Genomic DNA, 19839 nt, shown 5'->3' on the forward strand with positions numbered 1-19839 from the left:
GTAGGAGCAGTCCTCCATTCATAGGAATGAATAGAATTCTACAATATTTCAATTAAATGTTTCAGTATTTGTTTGTTGTAGTGGGGACAGTAACATTAATAATCTATTTTTAGAATTTGTATGTTTAGCTCACATAATATAATTAAAAAGTAGGCTTTAAAGTGTCTGTAATAGAACAAACACGGCTAAAACGGATGTAGACATTAATACATGCATTTCTTTAGCTTCTGACAACTGGTGAGGGAGTGTCAAGATGGAGGCTTGGTGGCTTCAACACAACACAACTCCTGAACTCCTCTACTTCCTCCTGAACTTCCTCTACCCTCAACCTCTCGATCATTTTCATGATGTCCATCCGGTTTGCTTCTATATTTCTCAAAAGCTCTCAACCTATATACTTATTATGGACAGAGTATGCTTTACATTAGTTATCTTGTTGTTATTAGTCCCATCCTTCAGCTCCATCCAACACCTCCCGTCTATCTCTTAACACCATCCATATTGGATTTCTATTTGCCATATATTTTTCAACTGTACTGTGATGTTTCACAAAAGTTCTGAACCCTTCTATTCTCATTGTTTCTACAGATTGTAAATTGAAAATAAACATTTTTGCTAAAAGTATTATTATATTATTGATCGATTGACTATGACTTTTCAGATCACCCAGTAGTGCTATCTGCAGGGTTAGCTCCAGGTAAATATTGCAATCCTTCAGCCATTCCTGGACCTGTGACCAAAAACAAGCTACAAATGGACAGTACCAAAACAAATGATCTAATGATTCTGTCTCTTCGCAGCAAAATCTGCAGAGCTGGGAAGAGTGTATCCTCCATATAAATAACATTATATTGGTAGCAAGAATTTTATATAATAATTTTAATTGGTTCATAAGCTTGGTGTGCCTCTTTTGTGAGTGTCTCCAGAAGCTGACGATGTACTGACAAAGAATTTAAAAAACAAATGTCGTCATGACTAACAAGCTAACGATGTATTGACGAAGCATTGACAAACGAATGCCGTCATGACGAACAAGCTGATGATGTATTGACGAAGCATTGACAAACGAATGCCATCATGACGGATAAGCTGACTATGTATTGACGAAGCATTGACAAACAAGATGACGATGTATTGACAAAAAAATGCCGCCATGACGAACAAGCTGACGATGTGTTGACGAAGCATTGACAAACAAATGCCGTCATGACGAACAAGCTGACGATGTATTGACAAACTAATGCCATCTTGACGAAGTATCAACAAACTGATACCATATTGTATGCTGTACTGATGAAGAGCTGCTGAATAAAGCCTTGTCCGACAGAAGTTATATAGGACTATTCTTTGAGTCGGACTGCCCTTCAAAGTAATTCGGAAGATGTGGACCGCAGTAACGCAAACGCCATGCAGCTATCTCCCCGTCGTGTTGTTGGTGCGGCTCATTCTGCCGTTTAATACCGTCTATGGTTCCGCCCATCATCAAGGAAGAGGAATACTGTGTTAGCGCTACGGTCAATGCCACTGTGCTTGACTCCAAAGGCAATCCAATTCTAACCAGCGAGCATGATGGCACGTTTGGCTATAATTCACCAAAAGTGGATGCAAAAGGATGGCACCTGCACCGAATCATGGAGGAGTGGTGGGACGGTATGGCTGCGACGCCCACACACGCTTCGTGGTGCCCCCCGGGAAGAGGCACTGGATGGTCCTGCTGCAAAAATATAATCAACGCCTTGGCCTTCAACGACTCCGCCAACTCCAAGGAGAGCACCGTCAAGATGGGCCACGAAGGTACGGGTGATATGGAGGCATGATGATCACCAAGTCGTACGTCAAGGAGAGGGTGGGCCTGCTGGAGAGGAACCTCAAGGTGCTGGTGGCATATTGGTGGGCCGACGCGGCTACCCCAAGAACATCAACCTGTCCACTAGATGTCAGGCTATACCACCTTTGTTACTGGCATGTCTTTGTGCTTCATACCATTTCACCTCAGTTTTACGACTTGGCTAGATATAGGTTTGGCCACACCTGCACTAATCTTTTCTAACTATCAGTGACTTTGCTAATAGCTGCTTTATTGAGGAAAAGGTGTACTTACTATGACTGTGATAGAAGGTTGTCTCACCTTGCTAGCTACCTTAAGATGAATGCACTAACTGTAAGTCACTCTGGATAAGAGTATCTGCTAAATGACTAATATGTAATAATATGTAGTATGTGTGCAGTACAATATATTGCATAATCTATTAATGACAGTATCTCTTATACAGACAGTGTGTGTGGGCAAAATAGACAAATAAACACAGAAAGCTTTTTTTTCACTCTATTTATACACTTGGTCCAATACTTCAACAAACGTAGAAAATAAACAGCAGTTGACAGATCTCAATAAAGGAAGAAAAGGATGACCACAACCAATAATTAACAATGATGGGTTATCTTATCTGACTGTTAAGGGCCCCTGCAGTACTGTACAATGATGGGTTATCTTATCTGACTGTTAAGGGCCCCTGCAGTACTGTACAATGATGGGTTATCTTATCTGACTGTTAAGGGCCCCTGCAGTACTTTTCTTTGACCATGTCTTAACCAATTATATGTATATATCTATAGTCTTAACAGACCCAGGTGCATGCATTGTGCTTATAGCACATCTCTCCAAATGTGTATTTTGTCATTCAACATGGAACTGAAGGGATGAATTGGCACAATGTTTATTTCTGTGATTGTGTCCAACTCACAGTAAACAAACATCCAATAAACATGACATCAGTGATAATACTTAGCAGTAATTCACCATCAACACCATTTCAGTTGTTGATTGTTTCCTGTCATCCTATCCAGGGAATGTTTAACATGCTAATGTACAGGCAGCAGGCCTATAGCCTAGAATCCAAACGTAATATTACTCTAATTCAGACGGTGCACCCCAATGCTCTCACCTTCCTCCTGAAGGGTGAACTCGTTCACTACTCCCCACAAGTTTAAAAGCATTGGATTGGTTTAGACATGGGTTAGAGGGATAGTAATTTCCTTTCAAATCCATGCAGGGGAAGTGAATAAGTGCACTCTTTGGGGAAAATGAGATTATTGGGACACAGTCACAGATTCAAGTGACACAATAGTGAATCAGAGCAATATTCAGTTTAGATGCCAAGCTACAGAAAGCCCTCAGTGTTGTCTTGAAATGAACTGGCATGGAACCCAAACTGAATATCACTTTGTTTAACTCATTTCACTGATTCACTGAAACAATAATGAAACAGACTGATATTCAGTTTTGAATCCAGGCTAGAATTGAGCAGGACACAGCATGCATGATGACACAACATAGGAGAACAGAGAGAAACAGGTTACAGAAAATTAAGGCTTTAGAAACATCATCATGCATCCTTTCTCCTCAGTCCCCCTCACACGTAAATAGTACACTCTTAGAAAAAAGGGTTCTAAAAGGGTTCTTCGGCAGTCCCCATAGGATAATCCATTTTGGTTCCAGGTAGAACCCTTTTTTAGTTCCAGGTAGAACTATTTTGGGTTCCATCTGTGGAAAGGGTTCTACATGGAACCCCAAAAGATTCTACCCGGAACCAAAAGGATTCTACCTGGAACCAAAAAGGGTTCTTCAAAGGGTTCTCCTATGTGGACAGCCGAAGAACCCTTTTAGGTTCAATGAATAACATGAAAGACAAGTGAAAATACAGTGTCCGTTTTCATCAAGTTTGACGCATCTCTCTGAGGGAAGACATTATGAAGGCTTTGGGTTTTGTCAGATGTGTAAGAGCTGTGTAGTCAACTGTAAGAGGTGCTGAATGCTAGTCTGGCTAGATGACAGTTTGTAATAGTGATGATAGGTTGATGAAGACTGAAGAGAGTTCATGTCATAACTCTGAAGGAAATCCATCTGGTTATTTGTTGCCCCCTGAAATCCATCGTAGGTGATGTCACTCGCAGGGAAAATATAAATGTTCAACTTGGTCCATAATAATCATGTCTTTTGATCTGGCTCCAGACGAACATTTGAAGAAAACACATAACTGAATTGTCAGTTTGTCTGGGTAGATGCAAGTGCACTTTACACTTGGGATTATATGTAGTCTCCTGGTTTCTACATGTACAGTACAGGACTTGAAGAGCGTCAGTGTGTTCCTGAGGTGTTGTTGGCCCCATACCTCCTGCATTTAAGTAACAGATGGCCAGGAGAGCAGGGTAAGACATCCATGGACAGGGTTATCTGTAAACACAGCTTCCTCAGTACAGTGGTAGTCCCAGTCAGCCACCACAGTGTGTCCCAGACAGACCCTTCCTGAGGGGCACCAGTAGGTCATGGTTGGGGGCTACACCTGCTGGAAGTCTGTCCCGAAGTGTCTGATCTGTGTGTCAGTCATAGACAGGTAGGTGGTCCTCATTCTGGGAGAATACTGCAGGAGGAAGGAACAAAATACACGTTAGATCACATAACTGTGTGAAAGCAAAATCGTTTTTTCTATCAATCAAACTTTGAAAAATGTCATAAATGTTCAAACATTTGTTTTGATTAGGAGGTGCTCCGTGGTGGGTAGGTCAGGGGGTTGTGTGACTCAGTGTTCTGAACTACAGGGTGGCGGGGAGACGGTAGGACACACGTCACAGGTGAAGGGCAGGCAGAGGTCAAAGGTGAGGGGCGTGTGGGTGAGATTTGGGTTAGGGGCGAGGGGGCACATCACATGAAAAGTTCCACTCACAGGTTAACACACTGTGGACACAACATCGCCGGAGGTCAGAGGTCATACAGCTGAGGTTAGAGGTCACAGAGCTTAGATAGATCACATTGGGGTCAGGACCAAACAAGCTGATTGGTTAATAATGGTCAGTCTCATTCCGGAGATGTAGGGCTACAAGAGCAATAATTAGAACTATGAACTACTTCTAAGAATTAGAAGTAAGACTTAGAACCACCTTTTATTAGACGGGGTGGAAGGAGAATGAGAGCGGTACAACAAAATAAAGTATCCTCCTTAATAAAGGAAGGGAAGTATAAAGGTACAGTAAGGTTGTGTGTAGTGTACAACAGAACACTTACTGTTTCTAAATGTCTGGCAGTAAAAGAAAATACAAAAATAAAGTTAGAAGCAAAATATGAGTTAGATGTCCGGTAAGGATTGGAAAAGAACAAAGAGTCTTCTTTAAGACAGCATAAAGAGATATGCTAGGTCCTGTCCTGTAGACTATATGGCACATGTAGCAAAAACAAAAGGCCAGTATGATTGGCACACAAAAAGGTTTTCGTCTCTGTCGTTAAATTAAATATTCGTACAATATAGGATGGACAACTGTGTTATTTGCAACGGCTTAAAAACATCCAGTGGAATATATAACGTTTCATGAATAAATAGGTCACAAAATAGGTTACATCTATCCAAATAAATAAACATCTGAATTGGATCTGTTTAAAAGACAGCTTCCTAGCATCTAGTCCCACTTGTTTCCTGATGGCAGAGATGTACCCTGTGTGTTAGCGGTATCATTTATTAAACTGCGGCTGACATTGTAGTTGTTCAGTAGTAATAATAACACCACTGACCTCCCTTCTCATGTCAAGCTACACAGCACACCATTTGTTCTGAGCAAATGTACAACAAGAAGTACTCTTGTCTTGACTTCTGTGCAGAGTCAAGTGCTCTGTAGTCTCACTTGCCTGTGTGTGTGTGTGTGTGTGTGTTGTGAGAACAGACTGTTCTAACTCTGAAGGGTTTGATTCTCTCCCTGCGCACAGCAGCACTAGAACAATGATTGTGCTTCACAACAACATACTGTAACATTACCAGTCAGGCCATACAGTAACATTACCAGTCAGGCCATACTGTAACATTACCAGTCAATCCATCCTTAACATTACCAGTCAAGACATACTTTAACATTACCAGTCAAGACATACTTTAACATTACCAGTCAAGCCATACTGTAACATTACCAGTCAGGCCATACTGTAACATTACCAGTCAAGCCATACTGTAACATTACCAGTCAGGCCATACTGTAACATTACCAGTCAGGCCATACTGTAACATTACCAGTCAGGCCATACTGTAACATTACCAGTCAAGCCATACTGTAACATTACCAGTCAGGCCATACTGTAACATTACCAGTCAGGCCATACTGTAACATTACCAGTCAAGCCATACTGTAACATTACCAGTCAGGCCATACAGTAACATTACCAGTCAGGCCATACTGTAACATTACCAGTCATGCCATACTTTAACATTACCAGTAAAGACATACTTTAACATTACCAGTCAAGACATACTTTAACATTACCAGTCAAGCCATACTGTAACATTACCAGTCAGGCCATACTGTAACATTACCAGTCAAGCCATACTGTAACATTACCAGTCAAGACATACGTTAACATTACCAGTCAAGCCATACTGTAACATTACCAGTCAGGCCATACTGTAACATTACCAGTCAAGCCATACTGTAACATTACCAGTCAAGCCATACTGTAACATTACCAGTCAAGCCATACTGTAACATTACCAGTCAAGCCATCTTTAACATTACCAGTCAAGCCATACTGTAACATTACCAGTCAAGCCATACTGTAACATTACCAGTCAAGCCATCTTTAACATTACCAGTCAAGCCATACTGTAACATTACCAGTCAAGCCATACTGTAGTAGGCATTAGCAGGCTAGCCTCTCTCTAGGGACATTAGCAGGCTAGCCTCTCTCTAGGGACATTAGCAGGCTAGCCTCTCTCTAGGGACATTAGCAGGTTAGCCTCTCTCTAGGGTCATTAGCAGGCTAGCCTCTCTCTAGGGACATTAGCAGGCTAGGCCTGCATCAGAGCATCAGGCCAAATAATGGCACAAGAGCGAAGAACATGTACTGTTTTGTCTGTATTTCAGTCCATGACCAGCAGAGAGCAGTCTTTCACCATAATGTGCAGTGGAAGGGCCAATCCCAAATCGACCCCCTAAACCCTAATGGAAATCTGAGAGTATTTGATTGGTATAAGCAATATGGTCAAACTTCCAGATGGCAAGGTGGATCACAAGTGCATAGGGTGCAGGATTTAGGGGACAATTTGGGAATGGACCAATTATTATCTGTTGAACGATAGTCCATTTACATTTGAGCCATTTAGCAGACGCTCTTATCCAGAGCGACTTACAGGAGCAATTAGGGTTAAGTGCCTTGCTCAAGGGCACACCAACAGATTGTTCACCTAGTTGGCTCAGGGATTCGAACCAGCGACCTTTCGGTTACTGGCCCAACACTCTTAACCGCTAGACTACCTGCCGCCCCAGGAGGTTCTGTCAGGCTGTGGATACTGTATGGTATACATAGTAAAGGCAGCAGAGACTGCGTCTTGGAGAATGTCTGTGGTCCTTCAGTACAATATGATGTATTAGTGTTGATGACATTCTCTAACAAGGGACCTGCCTGGCCTCTGGCTGTACACACAGCTCTATACATGAGTCTGTCTGTGGCCCTTCAGCTCAGTAGAACGTAGCAGCGTTAATGTTCATGTCAGTGACATCATCACACGAGGGACCTAGCCTCCAGAACGAGAGACCTGGCCTCTAACGTTAGTGGCCAACGCACCGAGGGTGGCGGGGATCCCCTCCCGATCAGAGGAACGTTCTCATAGCGAGGGTTCCCTCCAAACAGCATAGACTGATTCCTAAAGGAGAGAGAGAGATGGGGGAGTGAGAGAGAGAGAGAGAGAGAGAGAGAGAGAGAGAGAGAGAGAGAGAGAGAGAGAGAGAGAGAGAGAGAGAGTCAAGTTATCTGATAAAACAAACACAGTGCTGCTTATTCCAGACACACAGATACGGACAGGGAGACAGACACACACAAACAGACAAATAGACACACACACAGGCCGACACAGACACCCTACCTCCTCTCTCTACTTACATGTACTCTGAGGTGGGGAGGATGGCAGCAGTCTGTGGTGGAGGGTGTAGACTGGCCTGGCTGTCCAGACTGCTGCTGTAGCTACAGAAGCTGTGTACATGGCTGGCTCTACTGGGGTTGTAGGCCATATGACGGGCCTGGGGGTTAAACGGATCCTCCTCATCGATGTCGTCATTGTCCCTGTCCCTGAGATCACCACAGGAGCGAGCACCATCAGTCAGCACCAGGCTTTCTGTTAGTTTCATTTCATGGCGCCCAAAGCAACATCCAGGTCCTCTAGCATCAACATCCAGACCCTCTAGCATCAACATCCAGACCATCTAGCATCAACATCCAGACCCTCTAGCATCAACATCCAGACCCTCTAGCATCAACATCCAGACCCTCTAGCATCAACATCCAGACCCTCTAGCATCAACATCCAGACCCTCTAGCATCAACATCCAGACCCTCTAGCATCAACATCCAGACCCTCTAGCATCAACATCCAGACCCTCTAGCATCAACATCCAGACCCTCTAGTATCAACATCCAGACCCTCTAGCATCAACATCCAGACCCTCTAGTATCAACATGCAGACCCTCTAGTATCAACATCCAGGCCCTCTAGTATCAACATCCAGACCCTCTAGCATCAACATCCAGACCCTCTAGTATCAACATCCAGGCCCTCTAGTATCAACATCCAGACCCTCTAGCATCAACATCCAGACCCTCTAGTATCAACATCCAGGCCCACTAGCACACAGTTTGGTGGCACCTTAATTGGGGAGGACAGGCTCGTGGTAATGACTGGAGCGGAATCAGAGGAATGGTATCAAATACATCAAACACATGGTTTCCAGGTGTTTGATGCCATTCCATTTGCTCCATTCCAGACATTATTATGAGCCGTTCTCCTCTCAGCAGCCTCCATTGTTAATTGAAACCAATAGACACAATAGAACCACTATAGCAAACAAATGAAACATCTTTTAGGCCATGAATCTCCCAGTCCTTATTTGGTTAGGCTTAGGTGTAAGGGTCAAGGTTGGGGTTGTGGTTACAGGTAGGTTGAACACACATAGACCAAATACAGTGTTACCAGTCCCTACCTGCTGGCGATGAGGGTCCATGCCCGGGGGATGGCACACAGCATGGCACAGAAGGCACTGACCGACAGCAGAGAGAAGAGGCAGAGGTAGAGGAGACCCTCCACCCCGTCATAACACACCCCCATCAGACCATCCAGGTAGTTCTACAAGACAAAACACCCTCACTGTTACCCTAACTGACACCCTCACTGTTACCCTCACCATTACCCTTACCGTTACCCTCACTGTTACCATCACTGTTACCCTCACTGTTACTCTCACTGACACCCTCACTGTTACCCCTCAATGACACCCTCACTGTTACTCTCACTGACACCCTCACTGTTACCCCTCAATGACACCCTCACTGTTACCCTCACTGTTAAGATTATAACTTTGTTGTCCATCAACCACAAGAAGATAATTTGAAGACATCTGAGTACTCAATTTCTATTTCTGGTATAGTCACAACGTGGAGTGTTGTGCGATAAGAGTTTTTAGGGGATTTCAAAGAACCTAAGAGCACCTTTTGTATTTTTATTCAAGTGTGTCTGGGTATGTTCTCATTCTACAGACGCATTCTCACTGTAACCATGACGTCCTCTTGTCTCAGGGTAACCATCTCACCTTATGGAGCCCCCTGCAGTCTAGCAGGGCTGTTAACTGGTGCATGTTGAACTCTGTAGAGTTCAGCAGGCGCTGGATCCCCAGAAGATCTCTCTGTAGACAAGGTATAAAAATAGTGTGAGGAACAACACACCTCCCGTAACACTGTGTCCTCCCGTAACACAGTGTCCTCCTGTAACACTATGTGTCCTACTGTAACACTATGTATCCTCCTGTAACTCTAGGTGTCCTCCTGTAACACTATGTATCCTCCTGTAACACTATTTATCCTCATGTAACACTGTGTCCTCCTGTAACACTATGTGTCCTCCTGTAACACTATTAGTCCTCCTGTAACACTATGTATCCTCCTGTAACACTATGTGTCCTCCTGTAACTCTAGGTGTCCTCCTGTAAGACTATGTATCCTCCTGTAACACTGTGTCCTCCTGTAACACTATTTATCCTCCTGTAACACTATGTGTCCTCCTGTAACACTATGTGTCCTACTGTAACACTATGTATCCTCCTGTAACACTATATGTCCTCCTGTAACTCTAGGTGTCCTCCTGTAACACTATGTATCCTCCTGTAACACTATGTAAACTCCTGTAACACCATGTATCCTACTGTAACACTATGTGTCCCCCTGTAACACTATGTGTTCTCCTGTAACACTATGTATCCTCCTGTAACTCTAGGTGTCCTCCTGTAACACTATGTGTCCTCCTGTAACTCTAGGTGTCCTCCTGTAACACTATGTTTCCTCCTGTAACTCTAGGTGTCCTCCTGTAACACTATGTTTCCTCCTGTAACACTCCTGTAACACTCTTCTAAACACAGTGGCACAGAGCACTAAGTAACCCTAACATGTTAAACAGACATGCAGGATTTGACAATTACTCTCTATGAGGGCTTTAACAGCGTTTTAGCGCTCTGCCCTTATGTGTTTAGAAGAATACAGTGTCAGCATCAGCACTAGATGTTGAGCTCCATAGAGATATCTGTACTGAATATAATAAATATAATGCTATTTTTATGTTGATTGCTGCTCCATCCACTCACCTCAGCAGTGGGGAAGACAGGTACAGAGAACTGCAGTAGTCCCTGTATTTGGATCTGCATGGTGGTCAGAGACCTCTGGAAGATAGTCAGAGACTGACACACACACACACACACACAAATTGTAGAGTCAAAGCTGTGTAGAAACATGAGTGAAAATATGTCATAAAGTGTGTCATTCTGGACCCTTAATGGAGGACACGTTCATTTCAGACGGAGAGCCCCAGATTATCCAGATTACCCCACCCACCCCAAAACACACACACACTCCGACCCCCCCTCTCCCCCAATCTGATCCCTAGCACAAACAACAGACAATATGTCCATTGGCTGAGCCATAAGAGGGCAGATTATCTCTGTCTACTTAACAAGGCATAACACAAAGCTTTAAATGGATACTGCTATGTGTGTGTGTTTACTGGCCATGAGGATGTATCTACCCTCTGTATATTACCTCAATACATGGACCATTAATACTGGCCTTTTAAATATGTAATATCACCGGCATGGTAAATAAATAAAAGGGATTTGGGGGATGGGGGGGTTGGTCTCTGTGTGAGTGTGTGTAGTCCCTGAGGCAGACTATACACACTGTCTATGTCTACACCCCACTAATCATCTCCAAACCCCACATATAAAATGTTCTTGGATCAAAGTGTATTTTTGTTATGGCCTGAAAGTCATTAAATTAGTAGTGCTGCCTGTTTTTAACTCAGAGGCTCAACAACGTTTTGATTAACATCTGCTTCTGAGCTTGTCACGCCCTGGCTCTGGGGACACTGTTATGTTGAGCCAGGGTGTGTAGATTTCTGTGTTGTAGGTCTAGTTGTTTCTTTTCTATGTTGCCAGTGTGGTTCTCAATCAGAGGCAACGAGTGTCAGCTGTGGCTGGTTGTCTCTGATTGGGAACCACATTTAAACAGGCTGTTTTCCCACAATAGTTGTGGGATCTTGTTTCTAGTTGGTTTGTGTTAGACCGTGAACTGTCACGTTATCGTTTTGTTTATTTTGTCGTGTAATCGCTAAATAAAGAGTATGTTTGCCTGCAACGCTGCGCCTTGGTCCTCCTCTCTTACCGACGAACGTGACAGAGCTAATCAAACTAATGAGGGAAAACGACTTTTACAACTAAAAGATCATTCATGTAATCAGTGTGTGTGTGTGTTAGAAGGTGATTTCAGTACCTGTTGGAAAGGGTTGGGTAGACTGCAATACAGGTAGTAGTGTGTCACTTCTGAGAGAGAGAGAGAGAGAGATCATCCCAATGAAGATTAACCCAAACACACCCTGTATTAATTACATTCATTAATTTCAGAAAGTAAAGACAGCATAAACACATCTTAACATGTAGGATTTGTTCTGTAACAGTGGGTCTATCTGACCAGTGGTTCTGTAGGAGCCCAATAGGTCATATTGTATATTTGCATGTTTCCAATTCATAATACATTTCTGTTGTATGTGTGTTTGCCATTAATCCCCTGTCAAGCGTGTGTACCCCCTCTACAGGCCAATGGAGAATACAGTTAAAAGGCATACACCCTCCAAGGCCTACTGGGAGTGGCTGGAATGGCAGCACACAGTCTTTTGACCATACCAGACCATGTTTACCATGCTGTTTGTTTCTTTAGTTTAATGATCACAATTAGTTTAGGAAAAATTCTATAAATTTTTGTATCCACAAGAACAACAAATAAATGTATTATTATTTTTCAACTTGAATCAAACTCTGGACATTGAATTTGTATGATTCAAGACTAACATTTCACCACTCTCCATTGTGGCTAAAGGATTAGAATGGAAATTGTATTGGGACAATTATATATTTTAGCCACTACATCTGTCAAGTGTGAGCCAGTGTGGACTGTGAAGATAACTTGCATAAATCACATTGTCTATGACTGCTATTAGAAAACTGGAACTGGAAGGTACCTCACCTGCACTGAGGAACTCCTTGGTCCTGTTCACTATGAACTTGTCTGGAGACACACAGAAGTCACTGGTGCCCTGGAGGGAAAACAGGATATTATACAGTCAGAAGTCACTGGTGCCCTGCAGGGAAAACAGGACACTATACAGTCTGAAGTCACTGGTGCCCTGCAGGGAAAACAGGACACTATACAGTCTGAAGTCACTGGTGCCCTGCAGGGAAAACAGGATACTATACCGAGCAGGATTGTGGTCAAATTTCAGTGTACTTCCTGAATTGACTGGAATTGAAATGGTATTGACCGCAAACCTGATACCGTGGCATTAAACAGGTGTTATCTGGTGTTCATTAGTGTTTAATTACACTCAATGATCCATGACTTGTTAAAGCACTATTATAGCTTGACATTAAAATGGACAATGATTTTACAGAACAAAGAAAAATTAAGACCCGTCATAAACACTTAAGACTCAAATCACTTCCCAGAATCTTAATGACTGTTTGGAATTATTAGCCTAACAGTCGATGGAGGGTGTGACAGAAAATAATATCCTGTCAAAGTAAATCAACTATAGATCACACAAGAGGGCTATTAGTAACAACAGTCTCCATGCCTCTTTAACCTGTGCTGAGCGTAGCAGAACCAACCCTAGCATATAGACTGTCTGCTCAGACTCTCTCATTCATCTGTGTGTGATTGTGTGTGTGCGTGGTTAGTGCTATCCGGGGTCCTTGGGACGTCCCTACCCTAAACCTTAACCTTAACCATAACTCTAACCCTAACCCTAACCTTAACCCTTACCTTAACCATTTTAAATGTAAACTTTAATGGGGTGACCTCGAGTCGGACGTCCCAAGGAACCCAGACAGCAGGGACCGTGCATGCATGCGTGTGTGCGCGTGTTTGTGTGTGTAGGGAGAGAGCCTGTTGATGTGCATGCATAAGCAATTACTGTCAGGCCAAAGATCCCCAGTATTCAGACTGTCACCCTGCTAGAGAGGGCCATACACATATAACTCCAATGACATGTCTAGAAGTTTAGAGGTAATCTATATAGTCATGATCTATTGGCATTATATTTCTATGAGAAAATATTTATCTCCCTCTCTTATTGTTGGGAGGAGTTGAGGAGGAGGAGGAACAATGATCTGGGTTGAGGAGGAGGAGGAGGAGGAACAATGTTCTGGGTTGAGGAGGAGGAGTTGAGGAGTTGAGGAGGAGGAGGAACAATGATCTGGGTTGAGGAGGAGGAGGAGGAGGAGGAGGAGGAGGGAAAATGATCTGGGTTGAGGAGGAGGAGTTGAGGAGGAACAATGATCTGGGTTGAGGAGGAGGAGGAGGAGGAGGAGGAAAAATGATCTGGGTTGAGGAGGAGGAGGAGGAGGAGGAGGAGGAGGAGGAAAAATGATCTGGGTTGAGGAGGAACAATGATCTTGGTTGAGGAGGAAAAATCAACGGAAGAGGAGGATGAGGAACGCAGGAAAAAACAAGGGAGTCGATAATGTTCCAGTGAAAAGGTTTGATAATCCACTTTACTGCTAGGGATCGACCTCGACCCTAATCTCTATTGGCCGCACGACAATATATGTGGCTGCCTCCCAAATGGTACCCTATTATCTACAAGTGCACTATGTAGGGAATGGGATGCCAGTTGGGACGCAGCCTATATCCTGACCCCCAACATACACTGACTCTGCAATTACCAGCTGGAGAAGTGTGGCATGCTTACTGTGGCATCATGCTATTCTAGGTCAGATGTCATGTCATTATTCTAGGTCAGAGGTCGTGTCATAATAACACCGACACAATGGTTTCTGTAGCTGGCTGGGTGTGGATAAACTGGTCAGTGATGTCAACATGGCATGTGTTACTGTAATCCTGACTGTTGTTGAGATATTGTTGCAGTGTGTTTTCTGGTCAAATAAATGTAGACTCGTGATTTCCTCATGTCGCTCAATCCCTCCTACTCTCTCCCTCCCTCTCTCCCTCCTCCCTCTTTCCCTCCATCCCAGCCTGCGTCAGAAGCACAGTCACCCAGCCTCTGGATAATCCTAGTCCCCCACCATGCTGGCTCCTCTCTGGGATGGTATCCTGAGTGCCCTGTGTCCCTGTTATTAACAAAGTCTGCCCCATTAACCCCACTAAGCCTAGACGTACTGTAGACACACATACACTACATGCCCAAAAGTATGTGGACCCCTGCTCGTCGAAAATCTCATTCCAAAATCATGGGAATTAATATGGAGTTGGTCCCCCCTTTGCTGCTATAACAGCCTCCACTCTTCTGGGAAGGCTTTCCTCTAGATGTTGGAACATTGCTGCGAGGACTTGCTTCCATTCAGCCACAAAAGCATTAGTGAGGTCGGGCACTGATGTTGGGCGATTAGGCCTGGCTCGCAGTTGGCGTTCCAATTCATCCCAAAGGTGTTCGATGGGGTTAAGGTCAGGGCTCTGTGCAAGCCAGTCAAGTTCTTCCACACAGATCTCGACAAACCATTTCTGTATGGAACTCACTTTGTGCACAGGGGCATTGTCATGCTGAAACAGGAAAGGGCCTTCCCCAAACTGTTGCCACAAAGTTAGAAGCACAGAATCATGTAGAATGTCATTGTATGCAGGTTGCGTTCTCCTGGCATCCACCAAACCCAGATTCGTCCGTCGGACTGCCAGATAGTGAAGCGTGATTCATCACTCCAGAGAACGCTTTTCCACTGCTCCAGAGTCCAATGGTGGCGAGCTTTACACCACTCCAGCCGACACTTGGCATTGCGCATGGTGATCTTAGGCTTGTGTACGGATGCTCGGCCATGGAAACCCATTTCATGAAGCTCCCAACGAACAGTTATTGTGCTGACGTTGCTTCCATAGGCAGTTTGGAACTCGGTAGTGAGTGTTGCAACCGAGGACAGACGATTTTAACTCGCTACGCGCTTCAGCACTTGGTGGTCCTGTTCTGTGAGCTTGTGTGGCATACCACTTAGCGGCTGAGCCGTTGTTGCTCCTAGACGTTTCCACTTCACAATAACAGCACTTACAGTTGACCGGGGCAGCTCTAGCAGGGCAGAAATTTGACGAACTGACTTGTTGGAAAGGTGGCATCCTATGACGGTGCCACATTGAAAGTTACTGAGCTCTTCATTAAGGCCATTCTACTGCCAATGTTTGTCTATGGAGATTGCATGGCTGAGTGCTCGATTTTATACACCTGTCAGCAACGGGTGTGGCTGAACTAGCCGAATCCACTAATTTGAAGGGATGTCCACATACTTTTGTATATATAGTGTATGTACAGGATAGGTCATAGTTTGGTTGCTATCTGGCCAGATAATGGGGCGGCAGGTAGTTTAGTGGTTAAGAGCGTTGTGCCAGTAACCGAAAGGTTGCTGGTTCTAATCCCCGAGCCGACTAGGTGACAAATCTGTCGATGTGCCCTTGAGCAAGGCACTTAACCCTAATTGCTCCTGTAATTCGCTCTTGATAAGTGCGTCTGCTAAATGACTAATTATTATTAATTATTATAATCAAATTATAACCAGTGAAAGACGTTTAAAAAACCTATAATATAATCAGTACACAACCTGACTATGACGTCACTAAAGACATAAAGATGAGATCACTTATAGCAGTTTTTTAATTAGAGCATGTTTGGTGATGACGGGACAGAACAGACACTCACCACGGCAGTAGCAGTGCCTGCTGCTAGTGATACCCAGCTCAGGACCAGAGATATCACCCCAAACACCATGATCCTGAGAGAGAGAGAGATTCCTTTATTATTTTGAAACTTTTGTAAGTGTAATGTTTACTGTTCATTTTTTATTGTTTATTTCACTTTTGTTTATTATCTATTTCACTTGCTTTGGCAATGTAAACACATGTTTCCCATGCCAACAAAGCCCCTTAAATTGAATTGAGAGGTTAGATCCATGGAAGGGGTCAGAGCCATGTATTTAGAATGCTGTATATGGTTCTGGGAGGGGTTAATATGAGACACAAAGAGTGGAAGAGAGAGATAATGAAATTCAATCTATTTTAGATTGTGATTGTGATGAAGAAAGCATTCTACCATCAGAGATAAATGAAGATGATGTAATAACTTTCCATCTGTTCTCTTCAGAAGGGATTAAAAGGCTGTGTTCTATCTTCATCTGAACATCTAACTCCTCCTCCTTCCTTTAAACTGTATTAAGGTATTTGTTCTATACCTTGAAGTTTCCCTTCCTCTGGAGAATAGCAGCTGCCATCTATTCCACTGTTGTAGAGACACTTAGGCTGCCATTTGGGATGCAGATTTCTCAATCAGGACCACAATCTAAATTTGAATAATTAAAAGGTGATGATTTAATCAAATATATATACACTGCTCAAAAAAATAAAGGGAACACTTAAACAACACAATGTAACTCCAAGTCAATCACACTTCTGTGAAATCAAACTGTCCACTTAGGAAGCAACACTGATTGACAATACATTTCACATGCTGTTGTGCAAATGGAATAGACAACAGGTGGAAATTATAGGCAATTAGCAAGACACCCCCAATAAAGGACTGGTTTTGCAGGTGGTGACCACAGACCACTTCTCAGTTCCTATGCTTCCTGGCTGATGTTTTGGTCACTTTTGAATGCTGGCGGTGCTTTCACTCTAGTGGTAGCATGAGACGGAGTCTACAACCCACACAAGTGGCTCAGGTAGTGCAGCTCATCCAGGATGGCACATCAATGCGAGCTGTGGCAAGAAGGTTTGCTGTGTCTGTCAGCATAGTGTCCAGAGCATGGAGGCACTACCAGGAGACAGGCCAGTACATCAGGAGACATGGAGGAGGCCGTAAGAGGGCAACAACCTTGCAGCAGGACTGCTACCTCCGCCTTTGTGCAAGGAGGAGCAGGAGGAGCACTGCCAGAGCCCTGCAAAATGACCTTCAGCAGGCCACAAATGCGCATGTGTCTGCTCAAACGGTCAGAAACAGACTCCATGAGGGTGGTATGAGGGCCCGACGTCCACAGGTGGGGGTTGTGCTTACAGCCCAACACCGTGCAGGACGTTTGGCATTTGCCAGAGAACACCAAGATTGGCAAATTCGCCACTGGTGCCCTGTGCTCTTCACAGATGAAAGCAGGTTCACACTGAGCACATGTGACAGAGTCTGGAGACGCCGTGGAGAACGTTCTGCTGCCTGCACATCCTCCAGCATGACCGGTTTGGAGGTGGGTCAGTCATGGTGTGGGGTGGCATTTCTTTGGGTGCCGCACAGCCCTCCATGTGCTCGCCAGAGGTAGCCTGACTGCCATTAGGTACCGAGATGAGATCCTCAGACCCCTTGTGAGACCATATGCTGGTGCGGTTGGCCCTGGGTTCCTCCTAATGCAAGACAATGCTAGACCTCATGTGGCTGGAGTGTGTCAGCAGTTCCTGCAAGAGGAAGGCATTGATGCTATGGACTGGCCTGCCCGTTCCCCAGACCTGAATCCAATTGAGCACATCTGGGACATCATGTCTAGCTCCATCCACCAACGCCACATTGCACCACAGACTGTCCAGGAGTTGGCGGATGCTTTAGTACAGATCTGGGAGGAGATCCCTCAGGAGACCATCCGCCACCTCATCAGGAGCATGCCCAGGCGTTGTAGGGAGGTCATACAGGCACGTGGAGGCCACACATACTACTGAGCCTCATTTTGACTTGTTTTAAGGACATTACATCAAAGTTGGATCAGCCTGTAGTGTGGTTTTCCACTTTAATTTTGAGAGTGACTCCAAATCCAGACCTCCATGGGTTGATACATTTGATTTCCATTGATAATTTCTGTGTAATTTTGTTGTCAGCACATTCAACTATGTAAAGAAAAAAGTATGTAATAAGATTATTTCATTCATTCAGATCTAGGATGTGTTATTTTAGTGTTCCCTTAATTTTTTTGAGCAGTACAGTGGGGAAAAAAATTATTTAGTCAGCCACCAATTGTGCAAGTTCTCCCACTTAAAAAGATGAGAGAGGCCTGTAATTTTCATCATAGGTACACGTCAACTATGACAGACAAATTGAGAATAAAAAATCCAGAAAATCACATTGTAGGATTTTTTATGAATTTATTTGCAAATTATGGTGGAAAATAAGTATTTGGTCACCTACAAACAAGCAAGATTTCTGGCTCTCACAGACCTGTAACTTCTTCTTTAAGAGGCTCCTCTGTCCTCCACTCGTTACCTGTATTAATGGCACCTGTCCACAACCTCAAACAGTCACACTCCAAACTCCACTATGGCCAAGACCAAAGAGCTGTCAAAGGACACCAGAAACAAAATTGTAGACCTGCACCAGGCTGGGAAGACTGAATCTGCAATAGGTAAGCAGCTTGGTTTTAAGAAATCAACTGTGGGAGCAATTATTAGGAAATGGAAGACATACAAGACCACTGATAATCTCCCTCGATCTCACCCCGTGGGGTCAAAATGATCACGGTGGGCAAAAATCCCAGAACCACACGGGGGGACCTAGTGAATGACCTGCAGAGAGCTGGGACCAAAGTAACAAAGCCTACCATCAGTAACACACTACGCCGCCAGGGACTCAAATCCTGCATTGCCAGACGTGTCCCCAAACACACCGCCAGGGCAACGAAGGAGTGGCTTCATAAGAAAATCCAGAAAATCACATTGTAGGATTTTTAATGAATTTATTTGCAAATTATGGTGGAAAATAAGTATTTGGTCAATAACAAAAGTTTCTCAATACTTTGTTATATACCCTTTGTTGGCAATGACACAGGTCAAACGTTTTCTGTAAGTCTTCACAAGGTTTTCACGCAGTGTGTTACGGCGTAGTGTGTTACTGATGGTAGGCTTTGTTACTTTGGTCCCAGCTCTCTGCAGGTCATTCACTAGGTCCCCCCGTGTGGTTCTGGGATTTTTGCCCACCGTGATCATTTTGACCCCACGGGGTGAGATCGAGGGAGATTATCAGTGGTCTTGTATGTCTTCCATTTCCTAATAATTGCTCCCACAGTTGATTTCTTAAAACCAAGCTGCTTACCTATTGCAGATTCAGTCTTCCCAGCCTGGTGCAGGTCTACAATTTTGTTTCTGGTGTCCTTTGACAGCTCTTTGGTCTTGGCCATAGTGGAGTTTGGAGTGTGACTGTTTGAGGTTGTGGACAGGTGCCATTAATACAGGTAACGAGTGGAGGACAGAGGAGCCTCTTAAAGAAGAAGTTACAGGTCTGTGAGAGCCAGAAATCTTGCTTGTTTGTAGGTGAC

General features: G+C 44.0%; 1 protein-coding gene across 2 annotated transcripts in view; it reads right to left on the bottom strand.

Moving 5' to 3' along the window:
- Window positions 1–3603: 3603 nt before the first annotated feature.
- The window catches only part of LOC121555381 (protein tweety homolog 2-like), a 95508-nt gene continuing 79272 nt past the window's right edge, over window positions 3604–19839 (bottom strand). Inside the window, exons 6-15 of one of the 2 annotated variants that reach the window (XM_045221468.1) lie at window positions 16260–16332; window positions 12590–12659; window positions 11840–11889; window positions 10660–10752; window positions 9616–9708; window positions 9010–9152; window positions 7916–8101; window positions 7601–7679; window positions 5063–5075; window positions 3604–4421 (exon numbers count right to left, since the gene is read on the bottom strand). In XM_045221468.1, the coding sequence (XP_045077403.1) occupies window positions 4381–4421; window positions 5063–5075; window positions 7601–7679; window positions 7916–8101; window positions 9010–9152; window positions 9616–9708; window positions 10660–10752; window positions 11840–11889; window positions 12590–12659; window positions 16260–16332 (841 nt within the window). In that variant the 3' untranslated portion in view covers window positions 3604–4380. The remainder of the gene's footprint in view (window positions 4422–5062; window positions 5076–7600; window positions 7680–7915; window positions 8102–9009; window positions 9153–9615; window positions 9709–10659; window positions 10753–11839; window positions 11890–12589; window positions 12660–16259; window positions 16333–19839) is intronic. The other variant, XM_045221467.1, reaches the window with a different exon arrangement.

Source organism: Coregonus clupeaformis, chromosome 7 (genome assembly GCF_020615455.1).
Source record: "Coregonus clupeaformis isolate EN_2021a chromosome 7, ASM2061545v1, whole genome shotgun sequence".
Classification (NCBI taxonomy): domain Eukaryota; kingdom Metazoa; phylum Chordata; class Actinopteri; order Salmoniformes; family Salmonidae; genus Coregonus; species Coregonus clupeaformis.